The 22,628-nt window shown below is 40.9% G+C and overlaps 1 protein-coding gene across 1 annotated transcript in view; it reads right to left on the bottom strand.

The window, feature by feature from the left end:
- The window catches only part of LOC117263646 (dolichyl-diphosphooligosaccharide--protein glycosyltransferase subunit STT3B), a 118,195-nt gene that overhangs the window by 15,937 nt on the left and 79,630 nt on the right, over positions 1-22,628 (bottom strand). Inside the window, exons 5-9 of the mRNA XM_033637232.2 lie at positions 17,760-17,859; positions 14,122-14,220; positions 11,424-11,570; positions 2,324-2,372; positions 1,525-1,679 (exon numbers count right to left, since the gene is read on the bottom strand). Of these exons, the coding sequence (XP_033493123.1) occupies positions 1,525-1,679; positions 2,324-2,372; positions 11,424-11,570; positions 14,122-14,220; positions 17,760-17,859 (550 nt within the window). The remainder of the gene's footprint in view (positions 1-1,524; positions 1,680-2,323; positions 2,373-11,423; positions 11,571-14,121; positions 14,221-17,759; positions 17,860-22,628) is intronic.

Here is a 22,628-nt window from a genome sequence, read left to right as displayed (position 1 = left end):
TAAATTAAATAGATGGGTTTTTAGTTTCAAAGTTCAAATATCTTCAGCTCCTCTCAGATCCTCCTGAAGGCTGTTCCAGCAGCTTGGAGCGTGATGGCTGAAAGCAGCATCGCCAAATGTTTTTGTTCTGCTTTGTGGAACAGCTAAAAGAGAAGAACCGCAGGATCTGAGGGACCGTGCTGGTTCATAAACCAAAAGCATTTCTGAGAGGTATTCTGGTTAACGGCCATATGAGGCCGCATAAACTAATAAAAGAATTTCAAAATCAATACAGAACCTAACAGGTAATCAGTTGTGTGCTCTCCTTTTGGTATTAAGCTCTTGTGCAGCAGAATTTTGAATTAATTTTAGCTGATTTATTGTATTCCTCAGTAGATCAGAAAGGAGAATGTTATAATAGTCTAGTTTCCTTCTTATAAAAGCAGCGTCAGTCTGTCTGTGCTGCTGTATTAGCTGAGTAAGAAATGACACGTATTGTGCAGCTATTTCAGGAAGCACAGTGTCTGTGCTTTGAACTAAATGCTGAACATGAGCAGGCAACATGGCAACAATGATAACGCTATCATGCAGTTTTAATTAAAGGTTTAATGTCTATCATGTTCAACATCTAGGGTCAGCTAATCAGCCTCAAAGCGTCATCCCTACAAAATTTGGACAATGTGTAATTTTGACCTGATGATGGAGCTAGCGAAAAAGTCAGAGGATCACCAAAGTTGCTTCCTGAGGGTATCATGAATGTCAGTACTAAATTTAATGGCCATTTTATTCAATATATGTTGAGACATTTCAGTCTGGACACAAGTGGAAGGATGGACGACTGACACTGCCTTCCCTTAAACCAAAAAATGACTTCCTTGAAACAAAGCTGAACATAAACTTCTTGCGCTGGTACTTCATGAGGAGGGTCCTGTATTTATATGTTGAGTAACATTGACGATGTCATTAAAGCAACTTCTCCCCCTCTAGCTTTTCCAAGTGGTATTATTGTTGGTGCCACTGTTGCCAAGTCAACCAGATCACTTCCTATTTTCCTCAGAGGATAGAAACAACCAAAAACACAGGACACATAATAACTGCAAAGAACTTACATTAAAACTCTTTGGTAATTGGAGATAGCTGCCGATAGCTTCCAAGAAAAACCAAAGCGCTATCCTCTTCCTGTTTTGGTTGTGCAATAATAACGCACTTCCTTTGTGGCACAAATCGAGCCTTAATTTTGCTGGGAGATCTCACCCAGTGGCAGACAGAATTGCACAGTGAAAGCAAGGTTTATGGAGGATCTAATCTCACCTCTGTTGGGGTCATTATTCTGTAGCCACAAATTTGTGTCATCAACATTTATTTCATAATGATAAGTCAAAGCAAAAAAATTGTCTATTTCTACTTTCAAAGAAAAAAATGAGACAGAAATTCACAGTGGGGTAAAACACTTATGTATTTTGTCACTCCACTACAGCAGAAACAAAGGTTTCGGAGCATAATTTTAAAAACTGTCGAGCTGTGATTTAAATAAAATGCTCCTACCAAACACTCGTTCATCATTGATGTTCTTGATACAGAACCAGAGGCCTGCTGGGAACGTGCACACCAGGATGTGGAGGTCGAAGAAGAAGGAGACCCACGTCGTCGGCTGGTGCTCCGACACCGACGCTATGATGGGGATGTGAATCTTAGCGTAGCTGAGGATAGAGAGAGGGGGAGGGGGAGACAGACAGGATGTAATTCATGTTGGGTTGCGCGCGTTGGGAGCACTGAGACAAATTATACAATAGATCCTCCTGATTAACTCCAGAATTATGAGGAAAAAAAGATAAATTTACCTCCCCGGCATGCTCATGGTAAAATATGAACAAATTCAGCAGTGGAGATGAGTAATGCTCTTTTTTGGCTGTTAGTTTTTGTGATCTGTGTGCTCCCTCTTTATTCAATATTACAGCACTTTCTATACGATTTTAAATATTTCTCTCTAAAGTGTTTTGTGATTACAGCTGGGTAAGAGAAAACACACAGCACATTAAGGAATTAGTATCAGCCTCCAGAGGAAGGGAAAAAACTATCCCATACTGCTTCAGTCAGCAAACAGGAGGGTGGGGAGGAGGGGATTGATAGGGTGTGCTGGAATATCAAACACGTTGCAGTGCATTTGGAGAACACAGGGTGCCTGATGCTGTTTGGAAGTAAGACAATAGTTCAACATAGTGTCTGCGCTGTACTGTTTTTCCCTCTGGGATGGTGCACGGGGGTTTACAGCCGTCTCAGGAAACACACTCGATTGAACAAGTGTTGCATCGACAGTGAGAGTGTGAAGGTCAGCAGAGCTTACCCAGTGTCCCAGAGAGAGTAGAAACGACCACTCCATGGAGCAATGTATCCTGGGGAAAGAAAAGACAATCAATACAGAAATATAAAGCGTTTGTATTTTCATGTTTACCATGTGAGCCCTGGAATACAACAACCGCTGGTGGGCGTGGAGGAAGTTTGTTGAATTATGTTTATGTAAAGTGAGATAAGTTAGTTATTAAAACAACTTTTAAATACTTTCATTAGATTATCCTTTGTTAGAACCAAAAGATTAAAGTATTTAGTTATTATAAAATACTTGAGTACTATATTAAGGCTTCCATTAGCCTTCTTAACCATTAATACAAAGTTACCACAAGATAAATCGGCAAACTTTCTATTGCTGCTGTTACATAAGTTAGACGCAGCGATGAAGCACCATCTTTGCTCTCCTTCTGATCAGTTCAACATTTGCCTGGTTAACTCAGCTAACAGCAGCAGTGGCAGCTAATGCTAGCCGAGTGATGCCGACAGTCAGCCCTGTCACTGTGTATGAGTATGCGAGTGGACTCTCACCAACTGTTCCTGAAATGGAGCTCACACCCCTGCAACGATAGTTTCAGAGTGTCTCATGATACACAAAATGAGAGCAACGGTGGGGCAAGGAGGTATCGAGCAGCAGCTCTACAGAGGAATAAGATTTTACCCATTTTATGTAGTGAAAAAATTTCAAACTTTATGTTTAAATGTGGGATGTTTTGCCGCAATTACTATTTACATCGAATGAATACTAACATCCAAATCTAGCACTCAGGTCCTCGTCTACTCATGCCCATCTCTACATCACACTTGGCGGGTATATTCCTGAGGATCCAAGGATGCAAAGTGTTGAGTGCGAGCTCTTGTGATCAAGCTCCCAGGAACAGTTTTGGGCTTTGAGGCCAATTACAACTTCACGGTCCATCACATGACGCCATTGGGCCCAAAAAGCGATGTAACTTTCGGTATGAATGCTTTCTTTCTTGGAAATAACCAGGCTTTGTTTGTGTGTGTTGCGTATTGTGTTTTGTGTGAGATTTTGCACCCAAATGACACGTATACTCTAGCACTGCTAGGGGACGCAACTATGTCATTGGCAGGTGTATTGCTCAGGACCAAACGAAGCTCAGTGTTTAGTGTGAAGCTGTTTGGATAACCAGTTCTCACAATCACAATCAGTTTTATTGGCCAAGTATGTATGCACATACAAGGAATTTGACTCCGGTCATTTGTTGCTCTCAATATACATACAAAAAATAGACATCCAGCTAAAAACTTGAAAAAGCTGCCAGCAGCAATACCAGAGGCAAAGCAATCGGACTGTTCTGAACACTTCAAACTGGCACTGCACTGGTTATTTATAAAGCAAACTCAACTCAACTCTGCAGCTTTGAATAAATAAAACGGCAAACACTATCTGACCCAAGGGCCTAGAAAAAAAAAAAAAAATGTGCACAAGTAGCAAAGGTTGCCTGAGGGAAAAAAAAGGATGTCTACAGTATAGTTTTAATATTCATTGTGTGAAACAAAACTGAAATATATCATGTATCATGTGGAAAAGAGCATCAACTTATTTGAAGCCCTTGAAAACTTGGTTTCTGATCTTATGTATTTCTGTATCACAATAAATATTTATGACGAAATAAGCAACAATCAAAATAAAGTTCACAAAGAAAATCCTTGGGCCCTAATTAGATCGAGTACAACCAAGCAGCCAGGGGGGGCTCTTCGTAATCATTTTCAATGAGAGTGAAGTGTTTTGCTCGCTGCTTTGCATTTTTGAGCGGCTCATGTTTTTCCACTCACATGCAGGAGCACCCTGAACACCTCGAGCTGAAAAACCTTAACTCAGATTGGAAAAGCGCCCAGTGTCATTGGCCTTTTTTCTCTTTGTCCAATCGGATAAATTGAGAGGGGGGCCTTCTGTGCTGGTGGTGATGACAACAAGTGGTAGTGTACAGTGTTAAGCTGACGTTAGCTCACTTTGATAGCTTTAACTACTTTCTTACATTTAATAGCAGGTTGCCAAACTGTCCCCGACTCATACTAAAATAAACCTTGACCAGGTGAAGCTCCTGGACCAGCTAGTGGTACTCCCTGTGGTTTTTTCCTTTTTCGGAGGGTTTCATATACAGATGGAGCCACCTAGAATTTTCCCTCCCAATGGAAGGCCTTTCGACTCCCAGTCAGTTCCCAGTCTACTCCCAGCCACTGGTTTCCTGACAAAGCATGTCTAGATTCTACTGTAAACAGGCTCAATCTCATTCCAGTCAAGGACCTGGCAAGGTCCCAGCGGGGATCTGCTACGGATCCTCCAGGGTCCCATCACGAAGGTATGGGAAATTCTAGGTGACTACATCTGTACCTACACAGACCTCTGTTTCCCTGTGACCAAGGTACTATTTGGAAACTGCCTCTCATCCTCAACTGGAGCCAGAGAGCCCTCCGTCTATCTTATTTTTCTTTTGCACAGCAACATTAAAAAAAGATGCAGCAACTTGCAAAAGTCGCTCTGTCTGATTGGAGCTTTTCTTTTTATTGATGTAATAGTTTAAAGACACTGTGGACTTTCTGATCACCAGGAGGGAAGAGTAGTAATGTTTTGGTCTTCATGTTGTTTGTTTGTATGCACATGCAAGACAACGCACGTACTCATCATGCTGTTGGATTTGTGCTATTCTGATGTAAACGAAACGCAATGCATTGAGCTCGTTAGACCTCAAGGATACACTCAATGTGTTTTGATGAAAAACTGTATGTAAACATAACTTTTGTTTGTCTACCAGAAAATTCCACAGGGCACCTTTAACATTCAAAAACTCAGATATCTGATCCGTTTCATCAGGACTGTGTGGTTTTGACAATGCTGGCACCACAGGCTAACAACACTTTTTTGATTCAAATGCTGCTGAGCGCTGTTTGGGCCACCTACTTTAAACCAGTGAGTGAGCACAGAGAACAACAAAAACAAAACTGAACATCATACTTTAGTCAGATGTTCATTGAGAGAATATCAGGGCCTTAAATAACATTCATATGTATCCCAGCAACTTAACTGTGTAAAGCAGGATTTTCTGCCAACTGTGGTTCCAAACCAAAAAAAAAAAAAAAAAAAAAAAAAAAAAAAAAACACAACCCAGAAGAGAACGTGTCAATGCTGAAAATGTATTCTATTGATGGTACTTAATTACTGGAATTGACTTGTTTATAAATGTAACTGAAACCATTTAAGCTGCAAATTAGACCGCACAGGGCATTTTATGCGCGCATACAAATGTCTTATTTTGGTTAGGCTTTGATGTGGAATACATTTCAGCTCTGAACTGTTGCTTGGGGGCTCTCACAACCACTCACACACACTCACATATGTGCGCCGACAACACAAACAAAAGCTTTAGCCCCATATTTCAAATTCTGTGACATGTTTGCACCAACATGCGGCTGTACCCTGTCCTTTGATGGTCTTTAAAAAGATTGTGGATAATGCATTTAATAACCGCCATTATCAAAAAATAGGAGCACTTTTTAAATAAGATGCTGCAAGGCGCTGAACCATAGCAGGCAAGAAAAAGCAGTAAAAGAGAGATGAAGCAGATATTTTGAGAGCTGATCTAAAGGATGACACTGATTTAACCAATCAATACTTGGCTCCGTGTTCAAGATACTGAGAAAACCCACCCAGCTTATGAGATGAAAAAGTCTGACAGACCAGAGAACATGCGCAGTTTCCCTGCAAAACTGGCATATCACCAAACAGTCACTGACTCCCACTGCTCTATTCAGATGGCTGACACATCACAACGTTCACCAGACGTCCAGTTGAAGCCAGGGTCCTCAGGACACTTCTGCATCCACATGAGTGGCCAGTCAGTTCAAAAACAGGCAGGCAACCAATCCAAGGATGCCAATATCACTGTGGATGTGAGGTGCCACCACCTTTTTGCACTGGGCACAAGGCCTGGCTGCAGTGTTTTCTTTGTAAGACCTTAAAAATATTGAATTTTGTTCAAAAAGTATTGAATTTTGTTTACAAAGGCTTTAAATTGTTTTCTTGTCCTTTCGCAGGATTATATATATATTGTAACATCATTAATAACTGTCAAACGTATAAAATGTTTTGTGTGTAATGTTAGAATAATCTCTCTTTGGTGTTACTTATGGATGTATAAAGAGGTGTGACTCACATGACTTTAGGATTCACATTACATTGATTAATTTGTGGCAGCCTGCCATGATATTAGCATTTCCTGACATACTGATCTCCTATTTTTGGACATTAGGAACGCTATTGGATAATATACCGTTCAGTTATTCAGCGCACCACACTCTGAGCAGACTGTACTCTAAGTACAGACGGCAGCAGCAGAATGCCTAGTGCAGTGAAAGTGAAACTTAACCATTCATTATTTCATATAGATATAAAATGCTCTATTTCTTACAGCGCCCTTGTTTTAGTGTTGTTCATAGTTTTTCCACGCTACTTTAGAAGAAACTGCTGGGTCTAGTGGAAACCGTGGACCCCAAAGTCAAGCGCTAGCTTTAAAAGTTTACTTTCACTTCCATCTGCAGCAGCTGCTCCTCTAACCCAATTTATCAATCTGCTCAGTTCACCACCCCACGACTCAAACTCAACAAAGAGCTGCTGAGGAAAAAACATTTAAAGTCACATTTGCGTTGCATTAATGGATTAGCAAAAACCTCAGAATTAAGGGAGAGAACATGGAATGATCACAAAGGGACATACACACACAAAAGCGCGAGCTATGTCAGTGAGATGAGAAAACAAAACGTCTCACACTTTGCACTAACAAGCTAACGTTAGCTCGTTGCATCGTCTGTAGCGCAGGGTGTGAACCCGCAAGCTTTTTGTGGCTTTACGCCAACTCTTTGAGCAGAGGTGGTTTGGAAACTGGGGACTGCAGACCACCTTTTTTGGGGGAGTTTTTCCTTATCCACTGTGAGGGTCCAAAGGACAGAGGGATGTCGTATGCTGTAAAGCCCTCTGAGGCAAATTGTGATTTGTGATATTGGGCTTTATAAATAAAACTGAATGGAATATACTTGGAATGACAAAATTAGTGCAATATTCGAAACCATGAATCCCAACTCTGCGATCATGACTATTTCCTTACGTGGAAGCAACAAGTACATCACCAAATCTTGTCTGGCTCCATTCATCACCAAACAGCTGACTGACCAAGTCAGTGAGGTCATCAACTTTGTTGTTATGTTTGATGAAAGCCTCAACAAAAGAAACAATCACCAAATGGCTGAATATGAATGTGAGTGCCCTATTATAGTAAAAGGTTTTATTAAATTCAGATACTTAGCAGTGATGGAATGTAACTACGTACATTTACTCAAGTGGTGTACTTACGTACAATTTTAAGGCAGTTGTACTTTACGGGAGTACTTTCACAGTATGCTACTTTATACTTCTTCTCCACTACATTTTGGAGACAAATAGAGCACTTCACTAAATTTATTGGATGACTTTAGTTACTTTGGAGATTCAGATTACTAATACTACAATTAACTACTAGATAAATGATGATGCATTGTTACAGATTAAACTACTCAGATATAAACATAGTAATTAAAATGAGCTTCACTTGTATCAGCAGTGACATTTAAAGTGATTAACACATTAATGCAGGGGTGTCCAAACATTTTTTGAATGGGGCGGATTAGATAATATGAAAACAGCTGAGGGCCAGTTGCTTCTCGCATTACATGGGTTATTAAAAAAAAAAAGAGAAAATAATAAAAAACTCACATACAAATTAAACAAATGCAACTGTTTCATCTGTCACTGAAAAAATAGTCAACTTTCCACTTCTCCTGAAAGCAGCTGCCCTCGCAGACGACATCACGCTTTTTTGCTAAGACCATGTCTATTTTGAAAGACAAGCTGTGGGCGGTTTACGATTGGCCCCTGGGCTGGACTTTGGACATGCTTGCATTAATGTGTCATTAATTATAAATTGTTAATATAATATATATGAATCTCAAAGTGTTTTTTTTACTTGAGTACATTTTTCCATGCAGGACTTTTACTTGCAGCAGAGTATTTTTGTCACCCACCACTGGTTGGGGCCTACTTACTAAATAATTATTTTCTAAGGCTTAAAATCCATACTGATTTTCCATTCTATATCTTCCATAGCTTTTGCCAGTATGGCTTTGAAGTTGGCATTAAATTTCATTCAGTATTAAAAAGGCCTTAAAAAGTCTTAAATCTCACTTGGAGAACCCTGGGGGTACTTCATATAAAGGCTCATAACACACTGCAGAATAGGTGTGCATACACAACCTCAGGGGACAAGCGATCTCTCTTCTCACACAGTAAACTATACAAGCTTTATAAGACCAGTCTGAGGTAATGAAGCACTAGATAAGGAAAACAAAACCAGTGTCAAAAAGATGGTAGGCTATGTCATCCTAAATATGAACTCTTTATCAGGAGACAAATAAAATCAATAAATAGCAAGCAGGCAACATTTGAAAGGTCTGAAACCTTGTGGCCAAATCGCAGGCAGAGCTGAAAATAATGGAGAAAAACATTAACAAGGACAAAGTTCGACCAGCCAGCTGTGCATATCAGGGTTCAATCAGGCCAGTCAAAAACAACACTCATATAATCCCACAAAAAGGCCCTCGATAGAGCACAGTCCACCAACGCTCAACAGTTCTTCAACTTGCAAAGCTGCAGCGTCCATATCAGTTTATATTTGTTTATCATTTGCCTTCTGGGTTTAATTTTCTGACAAACCAAATGCTGATTAGCAGCCCACTGGGAGGCCTGGAGGTCAGACCACCAGGGGGGATAGTGTATGAGCATACTGTAACTTCTGGCTAAATAAAGAAAACAAAATCTGAAATGGCTGAAATCCCAGATCTGGATCACCATCAAAAATATCAAGCCAACTGATCTTTGCACAAAAGGCTATTTTCCCACCAAACCTCAGCCAAATTCAGGGTAATTTTTTTTATATATTGTGCTAATAAACAGACAAACAGATGGGGGTGAAAACATTACCACGTTCTATTATGTTACAAACTAGATGCAGTTTTTTGTTGGCAGTAGCACCAACACATCCTAATTGGAGGATGATCTGCCACAGTAACACTGGACCGCTCATTTTTACGAAGTTTACTACATAACAACGCCTCGTGTATGAGCCACTTTTGTTGTGTCAGACTTCCATGTGCGACTGGACAACATGAACAAAGTTTAATTTAACTTGTTGACATTCACAAGAATATTCTGACTGCATTATAGAGACTCAAATGTTATATTTCCTAGACTGGGCAGGCCTATTACTGTTGTTGATATATTGATATACCAGGTAGGCTTTCCTTTAAGAGCATACAGCCGGGTATAGTTCATTTTGTCAGCTATTTTTATTAAGTCCTACTGCTGTGTCAAATGTCCCTGTTATTTTTATCATATTTAGTCAACCTCATCCTGTTACTGTTTTAGTCAAGTAATTGTTTTAGTTTACCAAAAGTCTGGGTGTTTTAGTCTTATCTTAGAGCTTGGACCTACTTTGTGCATTGAACGTCTGTGGACAGCCCCTGTCACGTGGATGCCCACACAACTCTATTCAAAATACAACACAACTGAGGGTCCACGTCACCCCTAGCAGTTAACAGGAGGGCTAGAAGGCAGGCTTACCGTCCTACTGTGGCATCGGGTAAAAGTGAAACTAAGAAGATGCTGCTGGATCTGGAGTGAATGTCTGTCGAATATCTAACTTAAAACTAACTTCACAATGGTGCCGCCAATGCAGCTGGCTTGATTGCAGTATTTAGATGGGATGGGACTGGGACTGGCCTTTGGAACAAGAGATTGAAGACACGCGATCACAGACACTATGACTTGGTCCTTAGTCAAAGAAAAACAGAGCTTTTTTAGTTAAGTTCTAGTCAATGAAAACTGTTGACATCTAATTTAACATTTTAGTCAAAAATTACTTCACAGACTGTCTCTGGTCATTATCAAATTAAGAACACGGGTTGAATGATTAGCTATTTTGCAGAGAGTGTCTAGTGGTCTGATGAGATCTATTTAAAGAATTCATCCAGACATGAAACTACTGGTTTACATATTTATTTTATAGGGGAGTTATGTTTATAGAGACATTTTTGTGTCTAGCCTCTCCTGCACAACGTCTTAACATTTTAAACTCTGTCTTTTATGAACACATGTATGTTAAATAAACTAAATTTTGAACCAAGACGATTCAATAACTTGCCTGAGGCCCATATAAAACAATGACAGTTGTACAAACCCAAGCCCTGTTGTTGTCATTGTTAAATTTAACTTTAGTTTCTCCAGGACCTACTATGCTCATTGTGTGTTACCAGTCGAGTCCTGATGGAAAAAACAGACCAGACGCTGAAACTATTGCTGCAAATCGTGAGCCGGCTGCAGAGCTCAGTGCTGCACTGCATCCTGTCTAAACAGCCAGTGAACATGGGCTCCGAAAGGATGCAGGCAGTGTTTCCCGGTGCTTCATGGCAGTTTGCAATGGTGCCATCTCATCATCATCTAGTCTTAGTCATAGAAAAAGGTCATTGGCTGTCATAGTTTTCATTAATTAAATTAAGACTGCAGCCAGGTGAACTATGATGAGATCTGTAACAGCCTCTCAGCATTTATCAATTTGATCCTTGTTTGATTAGCCGTTTTGTTTATGTTTAGTAATATGTTTACTGATTAATAACAAGTCTGCTCATTTGCCGAGCCGTGTTGGTTGTAACTGATGATAATTGCTTATAAGGAGGCCTACAAGTAATTATCTGTTTTATAAATAAATGTATTGATTTCTGTTAAATTAATTTAGACATAATTTCCCAGAGCCCAAGGTGATGTTTTCAATTTGCTTGACTATCAGTCAAACTTTGAAGACATTCAATTCTAGAAAAGAAAAGTAGCAAATACTCAAAACTGTGAAGCTGAAACCTTAATTAATTGACTTCACTGACTATTATTCACGGACTAAAATTCTGTCAACTATCAGCTCTACTTACAAGAACAGTTAACACAATAAATGAGATGGTTTACGATTATTCGAAACCATGTGAGCAGACGTACAGACCTGTGTATGTGAGATAGATCACAGTGAGGAAGACCACGCCAGCAGCGAGAGAGACTCCAAGGAAGAAAAGTGTCTGGAACTCCTGTCTGGTCAGCCTGTCCTTCAGGTATTGCAGGAAGGCATAGGCTTGGAGAAGTGCAAACACACCTGAGAAAGAAGCCACAGACACAAACATAAGAACGAGCAAACATACAAAAGAAACTCGCACTGAGTGTTTGAGGAGGCCCTGATTCATGTTCCCTCCTGCAGGGTACAAAGCAGGTTTACGTGGTTACGAAGCGCCGTTGTCAGTTCGGCAGAATCCTCGACAAAGCAGTTTGCGATAGCCCCTTTGGCTGTTCATGCAGATGTAAAAGACAAATACTGCGGGACAACATATTTCAAATGCATGAGACAGATCTGTGTGAATAAGCCCTTCTCTTTCCCTCGCCTTGCCTTTCTTTTTTCGCAGCCCCTTCGGTCACACTTCTCTCCCCCGTTCCTTTGCTCTGTCACTTTCTCAGCGCCTGTTTCTCCAGTGCGTCTTCTTTGTTTATCTGGTGAATTCAATATAAAAAATGTAAAAGAGTCCTGGTTTCCCTCCCTTTCGTCACCTCCCATCCTTTGACAAATCTTGTGTGAAATCGCCTCTACTCCTGCGCTAGCACCACCACCGCCCACAGCAGGTCTCACCCATTTCCAAGGTTAAGCCTGTCTCCTGGAGAGCCGCCATGGTGCTAACACGCTTGTCAGTCTATGCCACCCCGCCTGCCTGCCTCAGGGGCTGACATCTCAACGGTACCGACAGGTCCGCGGCTCTGTCACTCTCTTCCTGTCTCCCACTGTGCTCCCTGAATGCTACCACCAGATGTTCTGAGCAGCTGCTACCCCAGCGACATAAAAACACACTCAGAGAGAGCGGGGAGCCAAAAACAGAGAGAGGCAGAGATGATTTTTGGTGGTGCATTTTTTTCAAAGCCTCTCATAATACTGTTTGTGTTGTTGACACACAGGAAAACAGGGACACTTCAACGTAAGCCTGCTGCAGTGTTAAGAGAATTCTCAAAAGAAAAAAGAAAAAAAAAAGGTGCTGCTCGGCTTCCTGAAGCTGCCAACGACAGTCCTCTCCCAATCTGGATGTAAATGAACACAAAAATCATGAACATACATAAGCACCCATCCGTGCTGTCAGGCAGCAGATGGGCCCACTCTTGAGTGGAGAAACTGAACAAGCTTTAATAAACTACCCACAAGCCAAAAATGAAAAGTACTTAAAGAGCTAAACCCATATGGGTGGCTCATGAAGTTGCTTACTTTTTTCTATTTTGTAAATATATTCTGAGAAGGTCACGTGTTCCTCTACACACAGAGCATGACTAACACTGTCAGCACGGGGAGGGGGGGATTCAATTCCCAATGCAGCCAAACTATCTTAAACTGTGTGCATCCTCGGTACTGTAAGGTGCTTTGGATAACAAGCAGGTGGCTTATGTAAAGTCACACCTTTAATACATGAACTGCAGCAGTCAACCTGAACCCTTCCCTTGTGTTGCAGCATACATTTGTTGGCAGGGTCAGGGCAGCTGCCGTTTATCAATGCGTCCTTGTATAGAACCCAGACCGTCTGTGCAATATAACTTTAAATAGGAAATAATTTCAGTGTAACTCGAGGTGTACATTATAACACGGATTTTAGCAAAGATAAATGTAGCATTAAAGGGACAGTTCACCCCTTATGAAAAATACACATTTTTATTCTTACTTGTAGTGATGTTTATCAGTCTAGATTGTTTTGGCGAGAGTTGCGGAGTGCATGAGATACTGGCCATAGAGATGTCTGCCTTCTCTCCAATATAATGGAACTAGATGGCACTCAGGTTGTGGTGCTCACAGAGCCAAAAAAATACATTTGAAAAACTCAACAGCAATGTGTCTTTCCAGAAACCATGTTTCATGTTGGAACGCTTTTCTTTCTACTCAACTACAACCACCAACCTTATCACCACGCGTAAGATAGTATACTGGTGGTTTCTACTGCTAGCTAACTTAGAACCACTGAGCTAGCTAACGTCACAGCTCATCCAAAGAGGACGCCATTAAGTGTACAACTCTTACAAGCCCGAGCCTGTAGTCCATGAGTAGATGCACACTTCCTTCTGTGCAGTGATACAATTGGTGGGTGCAGTTCGGTAAAAAGAAAATAGTTCCTACATGAAACTGCTCATAACAAAATCTGTGGATTATCTTGAATAACTGGGTCATGATTTTCTAAAAGAGACATTGCTTTTGAGTTTTTTAGATGTATTTTTGGGCCCTTTGAGCACCACAAGCTGAGTGTCATCTAGTTCCATTATATTAGAGAGAGGGCAGACATTGCTACGGCCGATCTCTCCAACACTCTGCAGCTCATCCCAAAACAATCTAGATTGATTAACAGCACTACAGGTAAGAGGTAAAATATGAATTACTGATTTGGGGTCGAATCGTCTCTTTAAACCTGTATTAAATTATTTTTTTGGCCATTGCACAGTTGTGTTTGTAGCCACCTGATGAGTATAATTCCAATATTCACACTTCAACTTCCACTTGCAGAATCAGGCAGATACATTCCCCAGGAAATGCTGACTTCATCACTGCACTCTAAATGGCAATTTTCTTGAAGGGAACACTAGAGGAATGCAGGATCAGCCACCCTGGAGGTAGAGAGGATGGGACTTACCGGCAGCAGCCATGTGCTCGCTGGTCCTGATCGGCTGGAAGCCAACAAAAGGGATCTGCATCGACAGTACCAGACCCACAATGTAGAAAGTGCTATAAGCTGTAATAGAGAAGAGACAAAACAGGAGACAGAGAGTGGATCAGATAAGAAATAAAAACATGAAAATAAACTATAGCACAACTAAAATCCCCTCTATTCGGATCCACTACTGCAGTTTGGGCCCTACTATAGGAAATCAACCTCAATAGAGGTATTTAAAGTCTATTGATTTTCACTGTCGCACCTCAGAGGGAGTAAATACAAAATACCTAATCTAATGTCATTTACTGAGAAAATGGGAGCTGGCTCGGTGCAGTGTGGCGGGGAGGCCTGAAGTGAGACGATGGTGCTGAGAACAGTGCAACTCCCACCTTTGTAGCTGGGGGGAACCGATTCGCAGGCGCACCAGCTTAATTAAGATTTCATACTCTTCCTGAAGAGTGTGCCTCGTTTTTGAAGTAGTTGTGACTGCCCTCAGCTATCTCTTTCTCACACATCTGCTATTGACTCAAGACAGAGAGAGATGAATTGTGAGGGAACATAGACTGCGAGGCATTTTATTAAACCGGGAGTTTCTTTCTTTTTTTCTTTTTGTATGTTCCTGTGTAGTGGCTGAGAGACACCTGGCTCTGGAAAGAGGAGCTGTAAGATGTTAAGAGGAGGGAAGGTGAGAACTACAGGACGTGCCTGAAGTCCTAATGTCTCTTCTGTCAACAGAATATGCCTACTAGGGCTGACACCCTCTGGTCAGTTGGTCGATATGTCCTTGTCCGACCATATTCTCATTGGTTGGACAATCACTGGTGTTATTTTCATAAGGCTGTGTTTCCACCAAGATGTTTTTTCCCCAACCTAAAACAATAGTTGTTGTTCAGCACTTGTACATGTATGTGCGGGCTGGTCATTGTCCCGCCCCTTGTCCAGCGAGACTGGACAACTGGGTAAAGAGTTACAGTGATAAGCGCAGCGTTTTGCCTAGAAGTTGAAAGTTTTTTAACTTTAATTTTTCAAACATGGAAAAAAAAATTTATTTTACGAAGTCTCTGAAAAGATACCACAGTTTAAGGTTGGATTACAAAACTTCTGAACAGGAAACGCTTGCAACCAAGCCCTTGTTGGAATGGCACAAGGGCTGACATTAGCCTCTAGGCAAAAAAAAGGTAGGTTTCTCTATATGACATTGTTGACCACAGAGTCAACTTCTACGGCGTCCAGTATAGCCTTGTTTCCACCAGGCAGTCTGGCTCAGTTTAGTTCAGTTCAGTTCATCCCACATTGGAATGGTTATCTTTGTGTTTCCATTGTGAGAAGTTGTGGATGGTACCGATAGAACCACTCTGTACCATCCCCTTTTTTTGTCACCCCTATGTTGAGGTAGCGAGTCTTGTGACCCAATACTAAAAACACTTTAGTCTAATGATTGGTCAATACAAAATCAGTATAGGTTGGAGCTGGGAGTAGCTTCACACCCGACTTGATTGCGTTCCAGTACAAGTCAGAAAACAAAGATGTTGTTGGCAATACCAGCAACTGCAGAAATGTAGCTGCTTGTAAACTGCATGAAAATGCTGGCGCCAATGGAAAAGTTGCGTAAAACAGTTGTGCAAGCTGTGGAGATATTGATGGACTCAGACTCTGACACTTCCTGTTGTGATCAACATTCTGAATGACATTTGGATGAGGAAGCAAACGAGTTTGGTGGGACGAAACAGGATCTCCGTGACGGTGACAGTGACACACGGACAAGACGATCACAGTGGAGAGGCAGACACTGTAGTATTTGCAGTACTGACACTGAGCGTGCCGACGTGTTCAACTATACCTCAAAGAGAATATCATTTTCATTATTAGTATTATTTTCACTTCTACAATTCAAACTGACGTTAACAAAAAAAAAAAAAAAATGTAAATGTGAAACTGATTTTTTACTTGAAAATGACATTCTTTGACAAAAATAAATTTTCCAAAGCTTTTTGTCCAAAATGAAAAAGAGAGTCTCTGTGAATAACGGAGCAGCCATATTGGATTCTGAGTTTGGGGTTGATGAGGTTCCTTTGACTTTCCACAGTTGGACATCTGACTCCAGGGGGCATTCCAGTTGAAGTTTTCAAATGGGAACTCGGAAATTCTGACTACCCAATACAAATGGAACACACTAAATAATAGAGGACGTTCTGCGTTGATGGCTCTGTCGGCTTGTCAGTGAGTATTCATTTCGAAAGATCAATGGCCAGTGAGAAAACACCCACATCATGAGTAACTTCATCACTCACTCACTTTATTTTTTATAGGGCTGGCCTTGCCTCTGCGGTCCAGCCAAAAAAGTGGCAGAACTTTGTTTCAGTGTGCTCTGGCAATACTACACCCTGGTGTCCAACAAGGACTCAATGCACTAATTTGCTTTTATTAAATATCCCATTGAGAGAAACTCCAGCCTGTTCTTTTTCTTCTGAAAATGTCGGCATGCAAATCCATTCCATGGACAATAAATGGGGTGCAGGCGTTCCTCTGCATCACCACTGAAGAGAAAACACAGTAAGAGCTGGACTGAGCAGTGAGTACTGTCTGCAGTGGAAAGGCTAACTAGATCTAGGGTTTAGGTACATGTTGGTTAACTTAATCTGGAGATACGATGCAGTTTTTCCCCCCTCATCACAGGTTCATCTGGTTAAAGAGAAAGTAAATTTCAGTCAACCATGAATCGCCTTGGTTTCTCATTTGCTACTAAAAGGTACATGAGGTTGCTGGGTGATACTCTGGCTGCAGACATCCTTGAGGGACAATGAAGGTGGAAAGGTATTTTCCACTTCATCTAACAGCTCTGCAACGTCAAGTAGAATTTCATTGTTGGAGAACCGTTTGGAGATAGAGCAGAGGTAGGTCAAAGCCCTCTCACTGTGAAGAGGCCATAATTTATTTTCAGAGCTCTCAAAGACTATGCTTTGCGGTTACAGTGAGTGCAACATATAATCATGTGTAAAGAATACTTGTCATGGTATCATTTTTCTTGACCACAATAGAAGTGCCTGCCGCTCAGCTCGAGCTGACGACAGATGTGTGGAGGGTCTGAGGGATTGAGCTCGAGTTCTCTGAGCCGACAGATAATGTGCTGAAGCTGACACGTGCTCTATGAAACTGGGATGCTCAGTGGAATAACAAGCCTATCCTCTTTACCGGCGCTCTGCCTCTGGTATTTACAATAAATAAATAAATAAATAAATAAATAAATAAATAAAGAGGATCAGGTAGCAGGTGGCTGCATTTACTGTTAAGTGGTGTGTGGGTGTGTGGATGTCTGCACTGCCGATGATGGAATGTGCACGGTTGTGAGAGATGAGCACAGGCATGACTGGGCATTTGAGCTTGTTTCAGGGTCAAATGCTTGGACGACAACATTCGGAGACGCATATGAGGAAGTGGCGGTTTGTCTGTTCATTGCATACATCTCTATTCTAATAAAAGATGATCTGATAAACACTGTCAGTTCCCTTTTCAGCGACTGTATGAGGGGGAGGTTTAAACATCAAGTCACATGCTAAAAGTTATTGTGTGGTGTGTGTGTGTGTGTGTGTGTGTGTGTGTGTGTTTGTGTAGCTTACCGATGTAGACTCTTCTGCTGTAGCGCTGCATCAGCATCAGCACAAAAACATGCAGAGGAATCAGGTTGATAATAAACACATAACCTCCCCATGCTGACACCTAGAACACACACATACACATAGACATGTCAGTCAGCTTGCTGGGACATAATCCTTTCTCTAAAACAGTCGTTTGGAAAGAACTGGCCCGTATGATCAATTATTCTTCTTTTTGTTTTTCTGTTTCAAACGAGGTAACCCTGCTGAGTGGAGACTTTTCTGTTAAAGTGCTACAAATCAGCTCTGCAGGAGAGATGTCAGGTTTCCCTCAGTGACGGGAGCTAATCGAAACCCAAAGTCCTGTTGAGGCACAAAGGGTTTCCCATACTGTCGTTGTATGCTACCTCTTAAAAGCAAGAAGGAATAAATAAAGACAACAAAAACCTTAAAGCATGAGAGTTTGCTGCCCGAACAAGTGACATATTGTAGCTGCTCTGAGATGACTACATCTCCAGCAGTTTTCAGTTTCGTGACGTGCATTTTCCCAATAATCCAACCGGTTTTTAAATGTTTCTGTAGCTTAAAACATCTATATGGAAATGTAAATCAATTTGCAGATTGGTCTGCCACAATGGTGCAATTATGTGTGACTGAAAGTTATTGTAGTTTTTAAATTCAGTGCTGTCTGTTGCCATTTGTTCCCACAGCATCTACCATCACAATCAATTTTTAACTTCCAGCAACATTGAAAATATTAACTGAATTCCAGCTGTTATAGTTTCCAATTTAACCACTTAACTTCAAATGCTGCCACCACCTCCAAAAAATAGAATTCATGCACAATAGGGTTGCAACTACCAATTATTTTCATTGTCAATTACTCTTTTGATTACTTTACAATTTCTCAGAGCCGAAGGTAATATCTTTAAATGTCTTGTCTGATCAACAGCCCAAAACCGAGAGATAACAGATGGTAACAATAAAATAAAACAGAAAGAAAAGCAGCATTTACTAATATCTGAGATGACTGAAGCATCAAATATCTGGCATACTTACTTTAAGAGCGACTATTATTATGTCGGATGTTCATATTAGACACGGCCAAAGGTTTTAAATAATTAGTTAAACAAATGTAAAAGTAATTCCCGTGAGTAAAAACCTCAGGCTTTAGATCGTTTCTAATTTCCAGACAAGATGACGTCAGTTTGTGACGGATGTCTTTATATAGTCATCTGCTACAGGCAGACTACTGCAAGAGTTCGCATTACTTAGCCTACACTGCTACATGTAGCTACATGCGATCTACAAGGAAACGTAATCTTGGTTGCTGATGTTGTTAATTTCTACTCCCGTTTTTTAATCACTTTTAGAAAGTTCTATTATTCTCTGTTACAGTCATGCCCTGGCTGCAACAACTGTGCAGTAACACCAAGAGCGTAGATCATGGATGTATAAAGAGAACTTGATACAGCATTCATTCCTATGAAAGTTGCTCAGTGGTGCATGAAGCAAAAAAAAAAAAATTTAATTTCCGTGTGTACAATTCCACAAATCTTCTGCTCTGTCTCTGTATCATTGGGCATATATAACGTACTAGAGACTTCCTGTAGTGGCGTGGCTAACTTCCTGTTCAGCCCTGCACCAACTTGAAAGGGGTTAATCGTGTGGCTCTTCCAAGATTTTCGAAATGTTACCGAATCAAAAGGAGCCAATCCAGATGATGAAACCAGCCATTTCGCAGGGGTTGTGATGTTAAAATAAAAATCTATCCACTGATTTGCAGACGTCTCTTTCAAAATGCAAGTCTTTGGCTTCAAAGTCTGGTGCAGTTCTTGGCAGCTTGGCGCAGGTACAGAAGACCTGGAAATGCTGACCAATCAGAGCAGACTGGGTTTTTTCAGGAGGGGAGCTTTAAGAGACAGGCGCTAAAACGGAGTGTCTTGGACAGAGCGTGAGCACAGGCGTTCCAGCACGGGCAGTATGAGGAAAATGAACTGTGAACATTGAAGCATGTGAACCAATAGAAACCCAAAACACAACTATGAACTTGAAAATGAGCTGAATAGATACCCTTAAAATAGAAATAAAGAGTATTTGTCAATCCACTAGTTAACTAATTGTTCCAGCTCCAATATACAAGTAAAAGCAAAAACTGAATATGTGCGGATTGATTTTTAACATTTCAAATAACATAAAAAGATAATCAATCCATATATACGAGCAGCCCTTCTTATATATATGCAGCTCTGCACAAAAGTCACCTCACAAATCTTGCACAGACTCAGTCACGAACGGATGTAAAACCATCCTACTCTTATCGCCTCTTCACTATTAGACACAAGCACACAGCTATAAAAACCTGACGTATATAGGATCTATAAAAACTAGGCAATCATACTTTACATGTTAGGTGTAAAATGTGAGCTGCACCAATAACTTTAAAAGCTTCACTAAAATTATACCTCACCTATTTTTGAGGTCCGCTAAATATCACAGCGCTGGATGTGGGGGCTATAAAACAACTACAAAAACATCACTGACAAGTTCTCAATTGCCTACACTTGACTACAGCAAAGGGCAGATGGAAACAGTGAGAGCACTAGACAGACGGAGAGAGCAGGGAGACGGAGTGTTGAGAGAGAGAAAGCGAGACAGAGGAAGCGAGAAAGAAGAGTAGTAAAGTGCTAGAAAGTGAAACAGAGAAAGAGGGAGAGTGAATTAAACAGGAAAAGGGAACGCATGTACGCAAATTGTTTGATCCTTTATTCGCAGCAGCTTGTCGGAAAGCAGCCCATTGCACCTGCTCAGTACGATGAAAAGAGCATTCATCACGCTTCTGCAATCACAGGAAAAACAAGCACATCATGTCTAATTGATAAAAGCATTAATATGCTACATTAAGGCGGAGAGGAAAAAAACTCCTAAATAAGTTCCTCGCTGAATGGTTAGGTGCAATTATCTTTTGGCAGTAGTTTGCATCTGTTCTCTCAGATGGTGACAGCCAATTAGTAGTATGTGAACCGTAACTTGAATGAATACCAGAAACGACTTCAATTTAAGACTCATTTTAAGTGTTGACACAGGGGCGGCTGATCGACTCACTGTTGCTGACTGGCTGAGATCTGACTAAAAATATAACACTCGAAACAGAGCGTGCAGTGCTGCTGGCTCCATGGCTGCAATACTGTAACATTTTTCAATGTCTAGTAACAGAAAGAGAAAATGGGCAATAATTCAAATCACCCTCTGCATGTGGCCAAAACTAAATGTAATCTACTGCAGGAACCAAACATGCTGTATCTGCAATAGGAGGATGTAAAATCCAGCTCAGTCTAAAAGATACTGTATGTTAGCAGACATGTCTACAAAGGCAAGTCACCCCGCCACTTGACTGTGAAGGTCTGTAAATCACTAAGTATATTTGTGAAATCATAGCGTGCTTTAATTCACAAAAACCATGCCAGCCACACCAGTGTTTTCCAGGGTAAACCTAATAAAAAAACCTTTTTAAAATATCGATCCCTCTGAGTTAGACTCCCTGGCATCACTGAGGTGCATTACTGACTCAGAGAGTCAAAGTCAACATTATTTTTTAGGTTTGTTTTCCCTTTGGGTACTTAACTGGGCAAAAGCGTAGGAGGCTGCATGCCACGTCAGAGAAAAGGGAAGATAGTGACTGAAAAAATTCCCATAGTCACTGTTTGTAAGCATTCAGGGTAACTCAGAATGGAGATGAGCAGCAGCTGGTGTGATTTACATATTAAATTAATAGTTAACTAACGCTGTGCTGCAGTTATATAATTTGCCATGTGGGTTTAAAAATAGAGTTCACTTATCAAAATGGCATTAAAGCCAGGTTTAGCAACACTAAGTGAATAATGTGCTTCAGCTGGCATGAGGCAGCCATGTTTGTTTGGCATGAATTGTCATTAAGCACAAAGCTGAATATTTTTATGAATCTGTAGCCATGCTCATTGCTCTCCGAGGCTGTAATTAGGCAGGGCTGTGCTACACTCTAATATCAACATGGTAACATTGTCTGGAATACCAATTTTTGGGCATCAAAGCTTCAGTGAGTAATATCTGTAATTAATCAAAGCCTTGAGGATGACAGATGAGGACATACGTCTGACTTTTATTGCACCTAAAACACCCTAACCCTAACAACATTAACCACTTAGTTGCAGGTCGCATTAACATTAGCCATAATAGCTGGGGAAAAAAAAAAACTTTGCAAGACAGCTAAGCCGTTACAGTTGTCAGGTGATTTGTCAAGCTTGTTGTAGATTAGTGCTATGCCAGCTTTCTTCAGCATATCTCACACTTGACTTTTTGAGGGTCTTCTTCACAAATTTTAAACGACTCCACATGCTTGACATTTTCAAGATCTTGCTAGCATATCTGTGAGCCTGTTACGTGTGGTCATGCTGTTCTAGTTTCAGTAGTGCTGGACTGCTGGTGGAGCGAGTTGGAGTCACAAAAATATCACCTAAGTTTAAATATCTTTGGCTGAGATTCGATTACTGATTTGGACGTCAATTACCATAGTAACGATCGAAGCTTTTAATGGCCAAAGCATTTAGGTCAGTAAATACAGTAGCTTCCATATGACATGATGATCTCAGCGTCTGTTATTCAGCAAACTCTACAGTGTAACCTGATTGCAGATTTACCTCTTGAATCAACTGAAGGAGAAAAGAACAGGAGAAACCAGCCAGCTGGTCACATTAGAGCACCATGCTAAGATGAATGACCAATACAAAAACCAAAGCTGTGTATGTGTATGTGTGTGTGTGTGTCTGTGTACGCACGAACAAGATCTATTTGAAATTATGGTTCTAACAGCCAGCCCTTTGCCCGAGCCACAGGCTAACAGCGGAGGGCAGGAAT

The sequence above is a fragment of the Epinephelus lanceolatus genome, chromosome 16 (assembly GCF_041903045.1).
Source record: "Epinephelus lanceolatus isolate andai-2023 chromosome 16, ASM4190304v1, whole genome shotgun sequence".
Classification (NCBI taxonomy): Eukaryota; Metazoa; Chordata; class Actinopteri; order Perciformes; family Serranidae; genus Epinephelus; species Epinephelus lanceolatus.
Note: the sequence above shows the minus strand (reverse complement) of the source record. Positions and strands in the feature narration are given on the sequence as shown.